At 55.0% G+C, this 16,531-nt stretch overlaps 2 protein-coding genes across 5 annotated transcripts; one reads left to right on the top strand and one right to left on the bottom strand.

Moving 5' to 3' along the window:
* Positions 1 to 312: 312 nt before the first annotated feature.
* Positions 313 to 3,421, top strand: Smim1 (small integral membrane protein 1 (Vel blood group)). 4 transcript variants are annotated; one of them, XM_020158357.2, is made up of 4 exons: positions 317 to 419; positions 673 to 793; positions 2,838 to 2,966; positions 3,278 to 3,421. In XM_020158357.2, exons 3-4 carry the CDS (start codon positions 2,860 to 2,862, stop codon positions 3,402 to 3,404), a joined length of 234 nt encoding a protein of 77 aa, XP_020013946.1. In that variant the 5' UTR covers positions 317 to 419; positions 673 to 793; positions 2,838 to 2,859; the 3' UTR covers positions 3,405 to 3,421. The 4 variants fall into 4 exon arrangements, with proteins under 4 accessions (XP_020013949.1, XP_020013946.1, XP_020013948.1 ...); XM_020158360.2 differs by lacking the exon at positions 673 to 793 and having other exon boundaries at positions 313 to 419; XM_020158359.2 differs by lacking the exons at positions 317 to 419; positions 673 to 793 and adding an exon at positions 1,402 to 1,632.
* Positions 3,422 to 5,841: 2,420 nt separating this feature from the next.
* On the bottom strand, positions 5,842 to 16,414 carry Lrrc47 (leucine rich repeat containing 47). Its single transcript, XM_020158375.2, has 7 exons — positions 15,774 to 16,414; positions 10,791 to 11,249; positions 9,618 to 9,734; positions 8,855 to 8,970; positions 8,263 to 8,365; positions 7,902 to 7,991; positions 5,842 to 7,783 (listed from the first exon to the last, which is right to left on the bottom strand). The coding sequence occupies exons 1-7, from the start codon at positions 16,401 to 16,403 to the stop codon at positions 7,535 to 7,537; spliced, it is 1,764 nt and encodes a 587-aa protein (XP_020013964.2). The 5' UTR covers positions 16,404 to 16,414; the 3' UTR covers positions 5,842 to 7,534.
* Positions 16,415 to 16,531: the final 117 nt, after the last annotated feature.

Here is a 16,531-nt window from a genome sequence, read left to right as displayed (position 1 = left end):
AGATGAGGCTCCTGGCTTCCGGTGGTACCCAGCTGCGCCCAGGGCCTCTTGGAGCCTCGTCTGCGCGCTCGGCACGGCTAGGGGAGGACCGGGTGCCCTCTGCAGGCTCCTCTCGCAGCCTGCACCTCTCGGCGGCGGCGTCCAGCGGCCTGGGGCCTGGACTTCGTGTCCAGCCCTCCGCCTCCCCTTAAGGACCGGGCGCGCTCCTCCCGGCTCCACCTTTCCCGGCATGGCCCCGCCCACCGCAGCCCCGCTCCAGCCTGGGTCTGGGCTATCCCAGGCCCCTCCCCATCTTAACCCCGCCCCCTCCCGAGGCCCCGCCCCCGCCCGCCTCAGACCCCACTCAAGGCCCCGCCCCATTCACTCCAGACCCTGGGGACGCGTCCGCCGCTAGCGCCGCTGCCCGGCGGGGGGCGCAGGTGAGACGCGGAGCTGCAGCTTCTTGGGGCGGCCGCGGGAGGAGGTGGGCCTGGCTGCGTGCCCGGGGCCCTCCGAGGATTGCGGGGCTGGGGAGGGCTGGCCGGTCCGACCAGGCCTAACCGCTGTGGGGCTGCCATGCCCGGAACTGCCCGCCCAGCTCCTCGAGGAGTCTGGGGACACCCTCGGGGCAAGTTTCCCTTCCCGCCCCTAGCCAGCCACTCCTCTCTTCACCTTTGTTTTGTTTATTTAAAGCTTGAGGCATCCACCTGCACCGCAAACCCTGGCCCGCCTAGCTCTGCGGTGGTGGGATCCACTGGCCAGGCCCTGACCTTCCTCCTGGGCCCCAAGCTTCAGCACCCCCAGACTCGCCTGTGTAAGTGCGGGGTCTCCCGAGGCGCTTTGGGGCCAGTGGGTCTAACTGGGAGCCGCTGCGTGGAGGACTCCTGTGAAGGCCTTCTCCGAGGAGCGCGTGGTAGCCGGCCCTGAGGCTCCAGAGGCTTGGGTGGGGGGAGGGGGCCCTGGCAGTACCTGTAGCTGTTGGACGGAAGGGAAGGAAGCCTTGCAGAGTCCTGTCCGAGGCACCTCACTGGCATCTTGCCCGGCTAGCACGCCCTGGGAGCCACGTGTTCTCCAAGTCTTGGACAAATTCCTCAACCCAAAAACCTATAGGTAGGCAGTTTCTGGTGTGGATGTGGAGACAGTGCTAAGGGCTAATGTTGCATGGCTACCTGGGCTTCAAAGAGGCTGCCACAGCTCCAGTCAGCACACCAAGGAAGGTGGCTACTGTTAATTTCATGGAAGCTCCACCATTCCACCTGCTGCCCCAGCACTTTGCCCACAGCTGGTGACTCGGGAAAGAAGGGATCAAGGGCATCATGCTTATCTTAGCCTAGCAGTGGCTGTCGTCTGGGGCCGACGCATTGCTGCCAGAAACAGGATTGAGATTCTGCTCTCCAGGAGGGAGGGGTGAGCCCTGGGCCGGCAGCTGACAGTTGGCCAACAGCCCACCTGCCTGGCACTCTCAGAAGGCAGAGCCTACACTCTGGTAACACTTGACCTCCCTGGGTCTGAATGCCAGCCAAGGGCCACCTGAAGATGGCTTTGGTTTAGTCCCCGCCTTGCCCCCTCCTCTCCTGCTGGCCTGGCAGATCCAGAAGCATGGCAGGGAATTAACAGCTGGCTGTCTTGAGTTTCAGAGTTGGCTTCTTACAGGTCAGTGGCCTGCTGTGCCTTTAGTCTGCTATGTGCAGGATTTTCTGGGAGAACAGGGAGCATCCCGCTGTGCAGGGCCCAGCAGCTCAGCCTCCAGGAGCAAGGGGCCTACCACTGCTGCCTGGATACCCCCAGCTGGGGCTGGATACCACAGGGGAATGTCGGGTACCCAGCAGACAGAACTGCCCTGCCCCACAGCCTGGGTGAGCCCTGGACGTCTAGTGCCCGTCCTCCCTTGGGTAAACTGGAGTTTGTAACAGAGGTTAGACACTTAGTCAAGAACCCAGTGCAGCTGGGTGCCAGGCCTGTAATTCTAGCTACTCAGGAGGCAGAAATCAGGAGGATTGAGGTTTGAAGCCTGCCCTAGGCATAGTTCATGAGACCCGATCTTGAAAAAACCCATCACAAGAAAGGACTGGTGGAGTGGCTCAAGGTATAGGTCCTGAGTTCAAACACCAGCACCACAAACAAACAAACAAACAAAAAAAACAACCAGTGCAGTTCTCTGGGCAAGAGGCAGGAGTAGTGTTATGTGGCTACCTTACAACTCTGTGATTCCCCTTTCAGTCCCACCCTCTTTTCTTGAGGTGCCCAGCATCATGTATATGCTGGGCTGCAAGGGGAGTCAAAGTCCAGCAGAACTGGTCTACATGTGGGGCACTTTCTGCTCTGGGCACCACGTGGTCCCATTATTCTCCTATCTATTTCTGCACGACCCCTTTCAGAGAGTGTGGGGGAGGGCCGAGGACAGCTGCTGCCACTGCCCAGGGTGGTCAGACCTCCTCCCCAGTTGGCTGCACTGGCTGTACCAGCCACCGCCTGCTGCTCATCCCTTTCCTTGCCAGACTCTCGGGAGGGCAGCACCCGGCCTTATCTGCAGGGCTAGAGAGAAAGAGTTATCGGCTGTAGCAGCTGGGCCTGGCCACAGGGTCTTGGTTTTGGAGCTGTGCAGGCCTCCCGATAAGTGCACCTCGAGGAGGCCCAGAGGGCTGCCCACATTCCTGAGGTCAGGGCTGGGCCTCTTAGCTGCTGGACCTCTAAGTCCCATGTGACCTGGGATAGTTACTTAAACACCTTGGTAAGTCAGGTGAGCCAAGTCCACCATTGCCCCCTCCCTCCCTTCCTTCCAGGCAGACCCTATCCTAACAGCAGCCCCAGACTGTCCTTCATGAGCTGTACTGATGCTTGCCTCGGTCTCCCCCCAGTGACAGCCACAGCCCTGGCAGCATGCAACCCCAGGAAAGCAGCGTCCACTACAGTAGGTGGGATGATGGCAGCAGGGATGAAGTCAGCATGACAGCGGCGTCCAGCATTGAGGAGACTTCCTGGAGGAGGTGAAGCTCCCCACAAGTTGGTCAGCAGACATAGGCTTTGTTACCCTCCCGTGCCAGCCTGGCTGTGTGCCCTCAACCCAGAGTTCTCAGACAACCTCAGCCCTCGGCCTTCCTTTGGCTTGGCTCTGGGTGGACGTGTGCCTCCCAACTCCAGCAGGGCATATAAACCTCCTCCTGACCAGCCTGGTTGCCTCCCTCAGGGCCACCTGCCCTGGGCCTTCCCCTTGCTGTCCCAGCCTCACCCCATGGGCCACTCAAGAGGCGCCCCCGTGTTTTAACGTGGGCTTACCCTCTGCTGTTTCTCACCGTAGGATCTGCAGAAAACTGTGCACGGGCAAGCTGGGCATCGCCATGAAGGTGCTGGGTGGAGTGGCCCTCTTCTGGGCCATCTTCATTCTGGGCTATGTCACCGGCTACTACGTGCACAAGTGCAAATAAACGCTGCCCGACTCACACATTTGTGACTAACCACATGCACTCAGGGCACAGGCATGGAGGGACACCTTGCATGCGCAGATCTCCTCCTTATACATAGACTGTATGTATACAGTCGATACACACAGACCCCAGGGGCAGACAGCACACAGGGCACAGGTACTGGCACCTCAGACAAATGCTCCAGCACAGGCAGTCACCCAGGGACACATATAGCTGGAGACCTAGGCCCTGTCCTAGCAGAGCTGGACACCCCCAATCTGGACCTTGCAACCCAGGCCCCCCCAGAGTCCCCTGGCCAACCTGGGCAATGGTTCTTTCCAGCCCAGGGCCTAGGCCCTTTCATAGTCAAGGCTGGGATGGTGTTTTCTGCGTACAAACCAAGCCTACCCTCCCTGGCAGTCCCAGGTGGACCTCTCCCTGAGGGCATCGTGCAGAGCCTGTGGCCCTGGACAGGACCCCTACCCTCTCTGGGCGTTTTTTTTTTTTTTTTTTGACTCCTAGTTATACAGGGAGGGCAGTGATATAGGCTCAGGGCTGTGACACAGGCTATGTCCCCTGACCACCCTTCCCTGGGGGATGAGTCCCAGCCCCAGACAGTTCATGGGAGCAGCCTCCTGGTCCCAAGCCCACCACGCTTTCCCCAACAAAGGGAGCGTGGACATTTCCAGGCCACCCACCACACAGGGGTGGCCTTATAGGAGGATGGTAACTGGGTGCACCTGGGGTAAGGGTGGGGAGAGGGCTGGAATCCTCCCTCCCCAGGCAGGGCCTGACTCCTTAAAGGTTTTTGTGGCACAGCCTACATGCATGAAAGGTTCACTGTTGGAAGGAACGTGATGCCAGCTCCTCTGGGACTGCCCTGGATGCCCAGCCAGGCATGACTCTCAGCAAGACCTACCTGCTCCTCCCCACAGCTCCTCGTTTGGCTCTCAGCCTTGGAATGTGCCCCCTCCTGGCTGGGCCCTCTCCCCAGGACATGCACAGGCCTGAGGGGTCAGAGTTTGCTGGACCTGACCTTCCCCACCCAACCACAGGTGGACAAGGCTGTTGCCACTTTGGAGCTGCTGAAGCGAGCTGTCTCAGGGACTTTGGTCCCATCTCCCTGGCTGTCGGTCCCAGTCCTTATCTACTGCAAAGTGTCTCAGGCCAGCAGGCCTTCAGTAAAGTGGTCCTCACCCAGGGCTGATGTTTCCATCCTCAGGGCCATGGGTAAGGGAGGCCGAGAGACAATCCAGGTGCCAGAAAGCAGAGGCTGTGCTTGGCCCCAGGCTGGAGCCCCTCCCCAGTGTCCCTTGCCACAGTCACAAACAGCCAGAAAGGCTTGGCCAAGCTGGGCAGGGAGGGCAGAGACATTCCCCACTGGCACTTCCCCACTCCAAAGAGGCCACTGGCTGGGACTCTGAAGAGTGGTGGGGACTGTCCTGGGCCATGGTCTCTAGGCAGCAGCCCTTCGGTGGAAGCCTGCCCCTTAGCTCCAAGAGACCCCCGACCCTGGTGTAGCCACCCCTGGGGAGAAGCAGCCAGCTGGAGTTCTGCAGCCTCTGCAGGATGGGCACCAAGTGGGGGCTGTGGGGAGATACAGGCTGCTGGGCCCCCAGACTGGGAGTCAAGGGGAGAGCATTTTGTGGCTACCCAGCCTCTGGGGAGCCCCCCAAGCTCAACACTGCCCAAATGTCCTGAGGTCCCCAAGGCCTGGTGTGGCCCTGGTCAGGGGCAGGCAGGGCACAGGGCAGAGGGAGGCTGCTCCTACGGAGGAGCCCTAGGAGTAGGGGTGTGGGTAGACAGGCCCAATGTGCCTGAGCCAGCTGGACCAGAGCAGTGGAGAGGTGAGATGGGAGGGACAATGTACAGGGGCTTTCCACACACTAGAGGCAACAGCTGGGAGTGAAAAGGAGGAAGGACCAGGAGCTCCTCCAGAAGGTCTAGTGCTCCCTGGTGACGCTGGGGTCTGCCCCACCAAGCCAGCCATACCCTGTGCCCTGAAGCCAGATAGGCACCGCCAGCTTACCCCTGGCAGTTAGCACCATTTTTGGCCTGGGGCTCTTGCATTACCCCTGCAGGGCTGCAACACAAGTTCAGAGGCACTAGATGGGCCAGCACTCCAAATGCCTACAGCATCCACTCAGCTACCTCAGTGATCTCCACTCAGGCCTCAGCCCCACTCCAACCTCCAAGGCCAGGTCCCTGGGCTCAGGCCCTAAAAGCTACAGGAAGAGAATGGATGGGACCCTGCCAGGGGCCATTCAGCTCCCCTCCCAGAGAAGGAGAAGGATAGAATGCTGGGCCCACCCTAGTAACTAGACAGAGGGAGACCCTGATGGGGGTCCAGATTTGGGCAGGGAGTGTAGGAGCATCACACATTGACTGCACAAGCCCTAGGTCCCCATGGCCTCTGAAGACGCCAGTAGGAAAGGATTACTGGGTAGGAGCAGAGATGTTTCCTATCAAATGTTTTTTATTAGAGAGTTGAATGGCAAAAAGAACAAAGAGGCTTTCTGATGTGAATTCAAATATTTCCAAAATCTCACACACTATCAGGCTGCATCAGAAAAGAGATCGGCAGGAGCTGGTGGCTTTGTTCACATTAGTGTGGTGACAACGATGACAACAATTGAGCCCCAGTCCTGGGGAGCCCACAGGACAGACTGGCTCTCTTGTCTGGGCTGAGTCACACAGTGGGTAACCCTCTGCTGCAGCTACCCAAAGGAACCTGAGTAACTGCCGAGGTGCCTGTCTAGGGAGGGTATCCTGGGCCTCACAGAGATACACATCAGCAGCTTGACAGCCCAACAGTGAGTCATGAGACAAGCCAAGGCCACCCACCTACACAGACATTTGGTAAGTTTGGCTAACCAGAGGAAAAGCTGTCACCAGGCACAGCTGGGCCTGGCAGCCCAGCCAGGCCACCAAGAAAGCTCATCCTTATCACCCTCATCCTCCAGAGGGACTGATGTGGAGGCCTGGAGTGCAAAGCATCGTGTGTCTACAGAAGCTCTGGAAAGCCACCCAGCTTTGCAAGGACCTTCTGCCCCAGCTGCTCTGGCTCTGAGGTTGAAGCTAGTGGAGCTCTTGCAAAAGCTTGAGACGATTATCAGTCTTTGCAGAGCACAGAAACTGTCCATTTAGGTTAAAGACCATCAAACAGAAGACAGTGTCACCAATTCAAAGGCTAGTGAGTCTTTCTTCCTGCAGCCAGATGGTAAGGCATGGGGTCAGGAAGGCAGCTTCCGTTTGCAGCTGACCGCACACAAACACATGCACAGACATGGTTCAGAATGGGATACATGTAAAACATAAGAGGCTGGAGAGCCACTCATTTGGCACGCATACTTGATGAGTTTTGGTTAAAAAGCCTGATGCCTTCCCCAGTCACTGACAACAGCTGACAGTCTACAGGTGGAGCCTTCCTGTCCACTCCCAGGAACCCGCACATCTATGCAGAGCTGGGTAGAGACACCTGTGGTGGCTGTGGGGCTGATGTACCAGGGATGACCAGCCACCATTTCTACACCTGGCCTAGCCATGTGAGGCAGGTCCTGGTGCTGCCCGCAGACCTGGGGCTGCTCACCTGGAAGGCCCCGCACAGTTCCCACCCCTCAATCACTCCCAACAGCCACATCCCAAGAAAGTAACTCTGCCAACTCTAAGGTCACGTTAAAAACTTTTTTAAATAAAAAGGTTAAAATCAATGCAAGTTGGGAACATGATGTTCTTCCACTATTGGCACAAATGACGTAAAAAGATGCCATGTCATAGAAGAATCACCGCGGTTCAATAAAATGCACATCCTTTCCCATCCCGATTTACACCTGCACGTTCAAAGCACATCTAGTGTCTTTCTTTCCTGTTGATTATTTGCTATGTGTCTACATGATTCAGAACATTTTGAACAGTTATTTCCAGTAGTTGAGTAATTCCATGAAAACCAGTGAGATCAGGGTAGTGTTGTAATGACAACACAGCATCACCTAACAACAACAACCTAGAAAGGCAGAACAAAGAGCACAGACATCTTAAAAACACCGAGCTGAAAGGTACTGGATAACTCAGCATCACCACCCATGAGCTCTGCAAAACCATCAATGGCACGTGTGACACAGCCTTCTGGCACTGATGTGTAGCCAGGCTTGTCAGCGAACCACAGCCACATGGGGAGGAACAGAAGCCAGGTCCACCTTGGATGGGTACACCACCTTCAGGCTCCCCTCCAGGTCCACCACACGAACCTGCTCCACCACCAGGGGGCATAGTCCATCCTTCCTAGGGCTTGGGTTCCTTTGGGGATCTGAAGGTTGTCCAGAAAGTGCATCAGCTTCCGTATCTGAGAGTGACCCTTCCTCTTTGTTTTCTACAGTGTATTTGTTCAGTTCTGCCATTTTCTGCAAAGAAAAATTCTCTTTTTAACTGAGAGCTGAGAGGCGACCCAGGAAAGACAGGCTTCTGTACCCCGTGAAGCCTGAGGTGGCCATGTTGCCCTGCTGGGAGAAGTTTACTCACCAGTACGAGGGCGTCCATGATGTCTCTGCAGATCTGCAGGCTGGTGGCACTTGTTACTTCCAAGAACAAGTCACATGTTTTTTTCTTAATCTTAAAAAAGTTAGATTTCAGAAAAGAAAAGTTATCAGAAGTGGACACCAGCAACTACAACACAGATTCTATAGAAAAATCTACAAAAGTACAAAAAGCAAAGACTGTGACATTCTAATGAGGGCTGCAGACTGGAGCCTGTAACTCATGGCAATGGGGTAGTACCAGGTGTGAGCAGGTCTCCACCTCAGCCACTCTACTTGCATTTCTATCACCACAAGAGGGGACTCTAAGCCTGAAAGACACATCCACTTTTTGGACACTGCCCTACCTTTGTCTTCTCACTGTTTGTTATTGGCGGGAAAGAAATCACATCTCCATCTGCATCCACAAGACAAGGGTAATTTTCCTTCCCATCCAGCAAGTGCAGGTATCTGTGTGGGAAGAAACACAGATTGTAGGCAGGCTGTTAGAACACATCTATGGGCAAAACCAAGCAAATAAGAGGAGCAAACAGCTCCATGGACATAATTAGTGCCACATCAAGGCACGAGCTCAACCTGCTTCCAAGCAGCACGCACAGTCGATCTCTGCACTCGTCCTTGCTGATGTGCCCAATGGTGCAGGAGCCAGGTAAGTCTGGCTAGTTTCCATCCTGTCCCAAGGGCCACCCTGCTTCTGTGAAAAAGGGGTGAAATCTCCACCTCAGCACCCACAGGCTCCCTGGAGCAGGCTCTCTACTCCTGGACACTGAGCATGGGTTCCTTGAAGAGCAGGAAGTGTGAGGAGGTTTCTTTCCTCCCTCCTGCACTTTTAAGAAGTTTTCAGCCTCTGGCAACTTTGGGAACTTGCTGAGAAGCAGGAGACGACTCAATGGAAAGTGGTATGCTGCCATCCCAATGCTGTAGCACTAGCTGACCCACCTGTGCAGCCCCGAGACACTCTGCCTTTTCTTCTGCTTCCTCTGTTCCTCGGCCTCCAGCTGCAGCTGCCGTACCAGCTCCTTGGCTTTGACTTCTTTCCGCCCCAAGGGGACGATCTGTCCGGGCAGAAATCCAAGATATGCGCTAGCCTCCCAACCCAAGCTCACTGTCCTGCGGATCTTGCCTTTGTGCATTAACAGCAGCCCACACCTCTCCCAACTCTAGTCTCCAGACCGAGGGAGCTGGCAAATCTCCAGAGCAGAAACCAGGAGACCCAGGACAGAACATGCCAGCATGTCCCATGTGATCACCACTAGACAAGCTGTACTGGGGACTGGAGTCCTCCAACACTCAAATACTTCCAAAGTTGAGCTTCACCTTAAACCCAGCTAAAGGACAACTGTGTTTGTTAAGAGTCTACAAGTGCTCAGAAGATTCATGAGACAGGGCTTGACAGTCAGAGCTGGCCAGGTCAGATGGGCAGCTGGAACCTGAGGGCCCCCAGCCTCAGGGCACAATCTGAGCATGGAAAGCAACAGCCAAGAGCAACACTGTGCAGCCACAGTTTACACAATCAACCCAAGACAGATGTTTTGCAAGTGGGACATAATCCAGATAGGGCCTGGCTCCTCACTTCAGCCATGGCCTTGCTGGGAGCCAGATTACTTTAGGATGCTCGGGCTCAACCATCAACCTGTACATCTTGGAAAAACCCTAAGGAAAACCTTAAGGTGCAGGCAGAGCAGGGTAGGACAGGCAGCACCTTGAAGTCCTGGGGTGGCCGGGCTGTGTACAGTAGGGGCCCTCGTACAGCACAGAGGTCATGGGTCGCAATGGTGGCTGCCGTCCTCTTCTCACAGAGGTCCTCATGGAGCTTAGTCTACAACATGAGAATAAACAAGCAGGCTTCAGGGTGAGGGATCCCAAGAGCAGTGAGGTAGCCACATCTGGCAGCCTGCAGGACCCTCTGCCCCCTCCTCCCTTCATAGAACAGGGCTTCCCCTGATGCCTTTCTCTGCCTTCCCAGACAAGTATTTGTTTTGTGGAGTCATCACCCGCAAAACTCTCTGAACTATTCAACAGCAGCACTGCACTTTAATTCTAGAGCACAGTATTTGAGATTTTAAAGAACCCACCCCGAGTTAAAACTTATGAACACAGAAAGAAGAGTGGGACTTCGGAAGAAAACTCATCCCAGCAGGTCTCTCCCACAGACTGGTCTGAGTTCCGCATCTTGGCAGGTTCAGCGAGCACCTGCTGGCTTCCTCCCTGAGCTGCAGAGGGAAGGAATGGGGTTCGAGGGGGGCAACATAGGTCTGCCTCTCACAGAGTGGCATCTGCTGCTGCTGGGCACATGCACAAAGATGTGCTTTCTATTTTAAAAGTGGGGCAGATGTCACAGAACAGATTATCAGGAAGTTGGTCTAGCCAAAACCTAAACTACTCACATTAAGGACATGCTTCTAAGTAGTAATGACACTAACAGCATCTTATGTAAAACTCAAAGTGCAATTTATTACAAAAATCGGAACATCTACCAAAATACAAGAAACTCAAGGAGCAGCCATTTTTTATGCCAATAAAGCCATCTTCACAGAATAAGGTAAACTGTAAAGGCCGCATGTGGAAAAGTCAAGGCAAAGACCAGGGACAGGCCACAGACACTTGAGAAGAGGGTGCTCTGGACACCAAGCTCTCAACAGATTCCAGTATGCACTGGGGAGAGGTGATGAGCACCCCCAGGGCACAGCAGGCCAGACCTACCTCACCCACACTATGCAGGGTCTGTTCTGCTTCCGTTATTGAGGGGAAGAAACTGAGGCATGCCAACCACCCAGCTTAGCCTACTGCCCTGCCTCTCCTGTCGGCCCCAGAACTCATCTCCAGTATGCATTTGGTGCCCCTCACCCTCACTGTCTCACAGCCCGTTCCACACCTGGGAGGTGAGGAAACGCTTGAGTGCGTTTCCAGGATACAGGTCCATGCCTCTCACGACAGCGCCCACGATGTACGGCCGCACATCCCTGACCTCAGGGCTCACTCTGACTGTCAGAGGTGCAGAGTTCTCAGAGACGTGCAGGACCCTGAGCAGCAGCCTGGCCACATCTGCCACCTCCTCCTCCCCCTCGCCGCTCTCCCGCCTCTGCTTCCGCTCCCTCCTCTTCTTCCGGCTGTCTTCTTTCTCAGAGCCTTCTGCCCTGCCCTTGCCTCGGCAGCATCCCCGGCCCCCAACACGCAGGTACTCCAGGATGGACCTGGTCTGGCAGCTGCTGACCATCTTCTCCAGGCGCTTGTCTCGAAGCTTGTTCCCTCGGAAATTGATCTCCTTGAGCTTGGGGCAGTCTGCCAGCTCAGCAGGAATCTCACTCAACTGATTATTAGAGAGGTCCAACACCTTGAAGAGAAAGCAGTAATAGTCACAACATCTAGACTTTGAGACCACGAGCCCCTCTACTGTGACACATCCCTGGGGAGCCATGGCTACAGAAAAATCACATTCCCTGCAGTCACTGACCTTGGCAGTAACTTCCCTACAGGGCCTCATGCATGCTAGGCAAACACTCTACCACTGTGAGCTATAATCTCAGTCCCCTCCTTTTTATTTTTAGAGACAGGATCTTGCTACCTTTTTTTGCTTGGGCTGGCTTGGAACTTGCAATCTTCCTGCCTTCACCTCCAGAGTATGAAGGATTACAAGCATACCCCAACATGCCCAGTTAATCGCCCCACCTCTATCCTGCAAGAAGTCACCAATCAAGGCGCTTCTCCAATAGAAAGGTGTCAGCTATGGTGCCAGTAACCTCTCACTCAACATCTTACTCTTGCTTGATTATCTGTGGTGGCAACTATAGTCAGCTCAAGGATCAGCCACTTGAGTGGAGAAGGTAAGAAGGGTGTCTAGGTGTAGAACGAGAACACACTTACGAACCAGCACTTCTTCCCACCATAACAGGTTCCCAAAATGGTACTGAGGTTTTTTTTTTTAATTCAATGAACAAAAAAGAAAGAATATTTTTTCTTCCAAATAGCAAATAGCTTTCCTTTTTGTATGTTGAAATAATGAAGTTGCCAGTGGCACTGCCCCATTTCATGTGGGAAGGAAAACAACAGAGAATGAAGGGCTCTCAGCCCTTCATTAAGGAAAGGTGTTGGGCCAGTGGGTGGTGCCACAGACACTTGTGAAGCCCCGGAGTCCAAGGAGAAGAACCTCTCATAGCTATCACTATGGGACAGACAAACTACTGTCTTGCCAACACCTTGGAGGGGCAGTGGCCCCTTTGCCTTTACACTTCTCCCTTCTTGGAGCTTGAGTGTGGGGGTGCAGGGTCTCACTCCTCCCCTCTGCTGGGTGGTGGTAAAGAGGCTAATGCATACTCTGCACCTCTCTTTCCTGACAGGTATCCTGGCCCAGTGTGACTGGCTGGCGGCAGCTTTGGGAACCCTGAGTAAATGCTTCTTTCTCATTTTCTTCCAGAGTCAGTGGAGTGCTCTAGCTGGCCTTGGTCTTTGCTTGCTGATGCCAGGACTGGACCCTCTGGGGCTCTGGGAGAGTCCTGAGGGAGGTCTGTGGCTACATGGGCACAACACCTTGCCTCTGCACTGAGATGAGGTGACACGCGGGTGCCTTGCAGCAAGTGATCATGAGTGCTCTGCGTGTGACTGAGTCCCAGTCACACTGTGGGCATGGAGGTGCGAGACAGGTGGAAGATCTCACTTGCACAGCAAAGAGGGGGTGGGCCTGCTAGTCAGAGACATCATCTACTTTAGCTGGTATACAGGGCAACATCAGTGGAATTTCTCAACTCCAAGATATGATGGAAGCTGAGTGGAATCTGTCTGGCTCAAGCCATCAGACTGCTTGGGGGTGGTGACACAGCTCAGCACAGGGAAGAAGCTATGAACATACCTCCAAATGTACAGTAAAAACTAAGGAAACAGGAGATAACTGTAAAAGGCCAACAGGAAGAACATAAAAGAAGGAATACAAGCCCTTGGAAGAGGAAGGGCCAGGCCAAGCAGAACCAGGCCTGCTGGGTAAGATTGCAAGGCTGGTCTTGGCCCACACGTGCCCCGGAGGGAGTCTGCCACTTAGCACCAGTGACGGTGGGGCATGACCTAGGTGGGACAGTCCATCTAACAACTGTCACTGCAGGTTAACACTTCTAAAACAAGTGTTTCAGATTTGGAATTTGTTCAGATTTTGGAACATCTACAGATGCACGATGAAATATCCATGCATAATGGAACCCAAGTGTAATTAGTTTTCTATAAATCTACACATAGCCCAAAGGTAGGTCAAGCCTACACAATGACTTTACTGTGTCTGACATCTGACTGTGACCTGCTACATGAACTCATTTATGGAATTTTCCACTTGTCAGTGCTCAAAAAGTTTCAGATTTTGGATTTTAGAACTAGGGATACTCAACCTGTATTTTGTGCATCTCCAGGCCATTGTCTACTTGGCAAGCAGGCCTGGGTGGGATGGACTGACTGGGTTGGTGGCCCTGCAGCCTGCCCTGCATGTGCCCGCCAGCCCCTCCTGATGTTGACAGAGCCTATCCTGGAATCTGGGGTGACCTCCCAAGCATCACTAATGGCACCACTAGCTGGCAGCACAGGAACCACACTGGTTCTGAGCCAGGTTTCTAGAGTGTGCACAACCCCCTTCCGTAACCCTGGCTTCAGCATTAGAGTGAGCCGGGACCAGCTGCTGCAGTCCACTGGTTACCAGCCCACAGGAACAGACCTACCCAGAGGCCTGTGGGCCTGGGTGCTGGGCTGTGTTTGAGGGTCAGTTTGCAGCAGTCTGTATGCAGCCTTGTGGGCACACACTAGACATGGGGGCTGTGATGCCCAAAGGGGCTTTGGAGAAAATGCTTGAGAATGTCACTGGGGTAAAAAACTCATTGTTCCACACAAACTTGGCTGAATGGGAGCAGAAGCAAGTTGTTTAAGATCTGGAAAAAGCAGCAGACAAGAAATGCAAGGCAAACAGGAAAGGGTGATGGCAACAGGACTGAGACATGCTGTGGGCAGGCTACAGTGTCAGAAGCATCTAACAGACAAGCTTCAAACCAGCAGCCCGCTGAGGATCCCCCACAAAGGACAATGGCATTTGTGTGTTGGGTGGGGCATCTTTCAGGGACAGCCACCATCAAATAAAAAGTATGTCAGAGTAGGATGCAATGGCCCCAATGATAGCCCAGGATCTGTCTGGAGGCCCTAAGGGAACACAGAGCAGGAAAAAAGGAGGGAGAGAGCGAGGTGGAGGGCAGATAGAGCAGGGTCCAGTGGTGCAAAAGCAGTATTAGAAATGTGGTGGCACTGTTAAGGAGGACCCTCCTCTCAAGCATGCTCAGCTCAGCCCTGGGTGGTAGAAATAAAGTCTGGGTTTTTCTGATGAAGGGCAAGCACTGAAGGGAAGCAGAAGTCCCTGGACCTACTCCAGATGGAGGGCACCAACAGCAGTCTCACACTGCACTTCCCACCGCCCAGGAGAAGCTGTGTGCTGTGCTCAGGTCTCCCTACCTCTGTCTGGATGAGCTGAGCACTCTTCTTACCGGACACAGTGGCCACAGACAGCATCACCACATGCTCCTCTACTGGCTGGGGATACTGACTGTGCAGACACGCTCCTGGGAAAGGGTTGTGAGGGTGGACATGAAGCAATGCCCACGGGAAGTGCTTATTTACCGTGCGGGAAGTGAAGGATGCTAGTTCCAGTTCTGAACCTCGAGGCCTAGCAATTCACGCATTTGTGCCGAGGAGCCCTGAGGTACCATGTGATGAGGGGGGGAGCAGTAACAAGATGCCAGCAGAGTGGCCAGCCAGTCCAGCTCAGCCCACAGCCAACCAAGTAACCAGTGGAAGAGCAGCAGAACCAGTCAGCTAAGCCAGGACAGCACACGTGACTGTGGGCACCCTGTCAGGACACTCACCTCACCTGCCCTGTGAGCCTCCTAGGAAACCAAACATCCACCACATGGGCAGGTAAGGCAGACAATGTTGTACCTCAGGGTTCACGACTGAGCTGCAAAGGGTCAGCTACAGTTCGGAGACCTCAGTACTCTCAGGGAATACTGCCCCACTGCCTCTTCCAGGAAATGCCAGCAGGTGCTAGTCATTCTGCAGAGTGCCTGATCCATTTCTAACCACAAATACTCACACAGACTGTTACACACAGAAACAAATACACATCTATACTGATAAAGGTAAATTTGCAAAACAAGCTGCTTATATTTCAAAAGTAACTTTTACTACAAATCCAGCTGCTAAGCCACCTACACAAGAAGTTTCCCCCACATAAGCCTAAGGATGAGAAGCAGAAGGAAGAGATGCAGGCCTGCCCTGCTAAGTGCAACTAAGAAGGAAGATACATAGAACATCAGAATGGTGGCAGGTTGTCAGCCTTGCTTCCTCCAGCCCCTCACTCAACAGATCTAATGAATGGGCTCCACTCGGGAATCCAAGCATGTTGGAACCTAGGGATCCAGGATGAACAAGAATCTGATCCCTATCCAGCAGTGTTTGCTGCTTGCTCTGTGCAGGCGCCTTGGCTTTCTAAGAAACAGGAACCACTACCCCGACTTCTGAAAGCTGTTCTTAGACTCAAGAGAATCATCACGTAGAAAATCTCACTACTGAACGTGATGTAAATTCCAGTTCTCTCATATTTTTGTGCCCTGCCACTTCAAGGCCCACTCACTACACGGTTATATACAAAAAAGAAAAAGAAAAAACTAAAGCTGGATTCTTGCTCCTGACCCGTTTCCAGCCTGAGAGCGCTAGTCTGCTTGGGGAGGGGACGAGGGATGGGCCGACTTCAGAGGCGGTCACAGCAGCCCAGAAGGAGTGCCCCAGCCCCTTGTCAGTGAAGGACAGAGGGACTCTCTCCCCGCTCCGGGTCCCCGCTGACCTTAAGCGAGGCCAGGTGAGCGATGTCGGGGCTAAGCTCCCGCAGGCAGTTGTCGGCGGCCGCCAGCTCGCTGAGCAGAGGCAACGCGCCGGGCTGGAAGAGCTCGACGGGGAAGGCGTCCAGGCAGTTGCCGGTGAGGTTGAGGCTCTGCAGGCGCGGGGCGCAGCGCGCCAGGTTGGCGGGCAGCTCTCGTAGCCGGTTGCCACTGAGATTGAGGCTTTGTAGCTGCGGGAAGCCAGGCGGGTCGGCGGGGCCCAGGCCCTCTCCCGGAGGCAGCGCCTCCAGCGCATTTCCCGAGAGATCGAGGACGCGCAGCGCGGGAAGCGGCCCCAACTCGGGGCTCAGGCCAGGTCCTAACGCGTTGCGCCGCAGCACGAGGCTGTGCAGCTGAGGCAGGCCCTGCGCCAAGCCCGGCCCCGGCGCGCGCAAGCTGCCGCAGCCGCTCACCTCCAGGTAGTGCAGCAGCGGCAGCGTAAAAAGCCGCGGCGGTAGCCGCCCGCCCGCCGCCCGCACCCGCTCTTCCAGCCCAGGCCCGGTCAGCAGGAGCTCGCGCCGCCGTTCGCGCTCCGCCAGCTCCAACTCGGGCCAGGCCTCGGACACAGGCGCCGCCGCCGCCGCCGCCGCCGCCATCACGCCGCAGCCTCCTGCACCGGGCTTCCGGGGCGCGTTGCGTCACTTCCGGCCTGCACCGGAAAGAGCCATAGAGAGCTCGCTCGACTGCTAGAGAGCCGCGACGCGTGCCATAGAGAAGAGGGACT

Source organism: Castor canadensis, chromosome 7 (assembly GCF_047511655.1).
Source record: "Castor canadensis chromosome 7, mCasCan1.hap1v2, whole genome shotgun sequence".
In the NCBI taxonomy this organism is placed as follows: Eukaryota; Metazoa; Chordata; class Mammalia; order Rodentia; family Castoridae; genus Castor; species Castor canadensis.
This window is presented reverse-complemented; position numbering and strand designations above follow the sequence as displayed.

Coding starts and splice junctions, on each gene's coding strand:
- Smim1 (XM_020158360.2), top strand. CDS start 2,860: ATGCAACCCCAGGAAAGCAGCGTCCACTACAGTAGGTGGGATGATGGC. Junction 2,967..3,277: donor GAGGAGACTTCCTGGAGGAG/GTGAAGCTCCCC, acceptor TTCTCACCGTAG/GATCTGCAGAAAACTGTGCA.
- Lrrc47 (XM_020158375.2), bottom strand. CDS start 16,403: ATGGCGGCGGCGGCGGCGGCGGCGGCGCCTGTGTCCGAGGCCTGGCCC. Junction 11,250..15,773: donor CTCACCTGGCCTCGCTTAAG/GTCAGCGGGGAC, acceptor TTTCTCTTCAAG/GTGTTGGACCTCTCTAATAA. Junction 8,971..9,617: donor GGCCACCCCAGGACTTCAAG/GTGCTGCCTGTC, acceptor CTGCCCGGACAG/ATCGTCCCCTTGGGGCGGAA.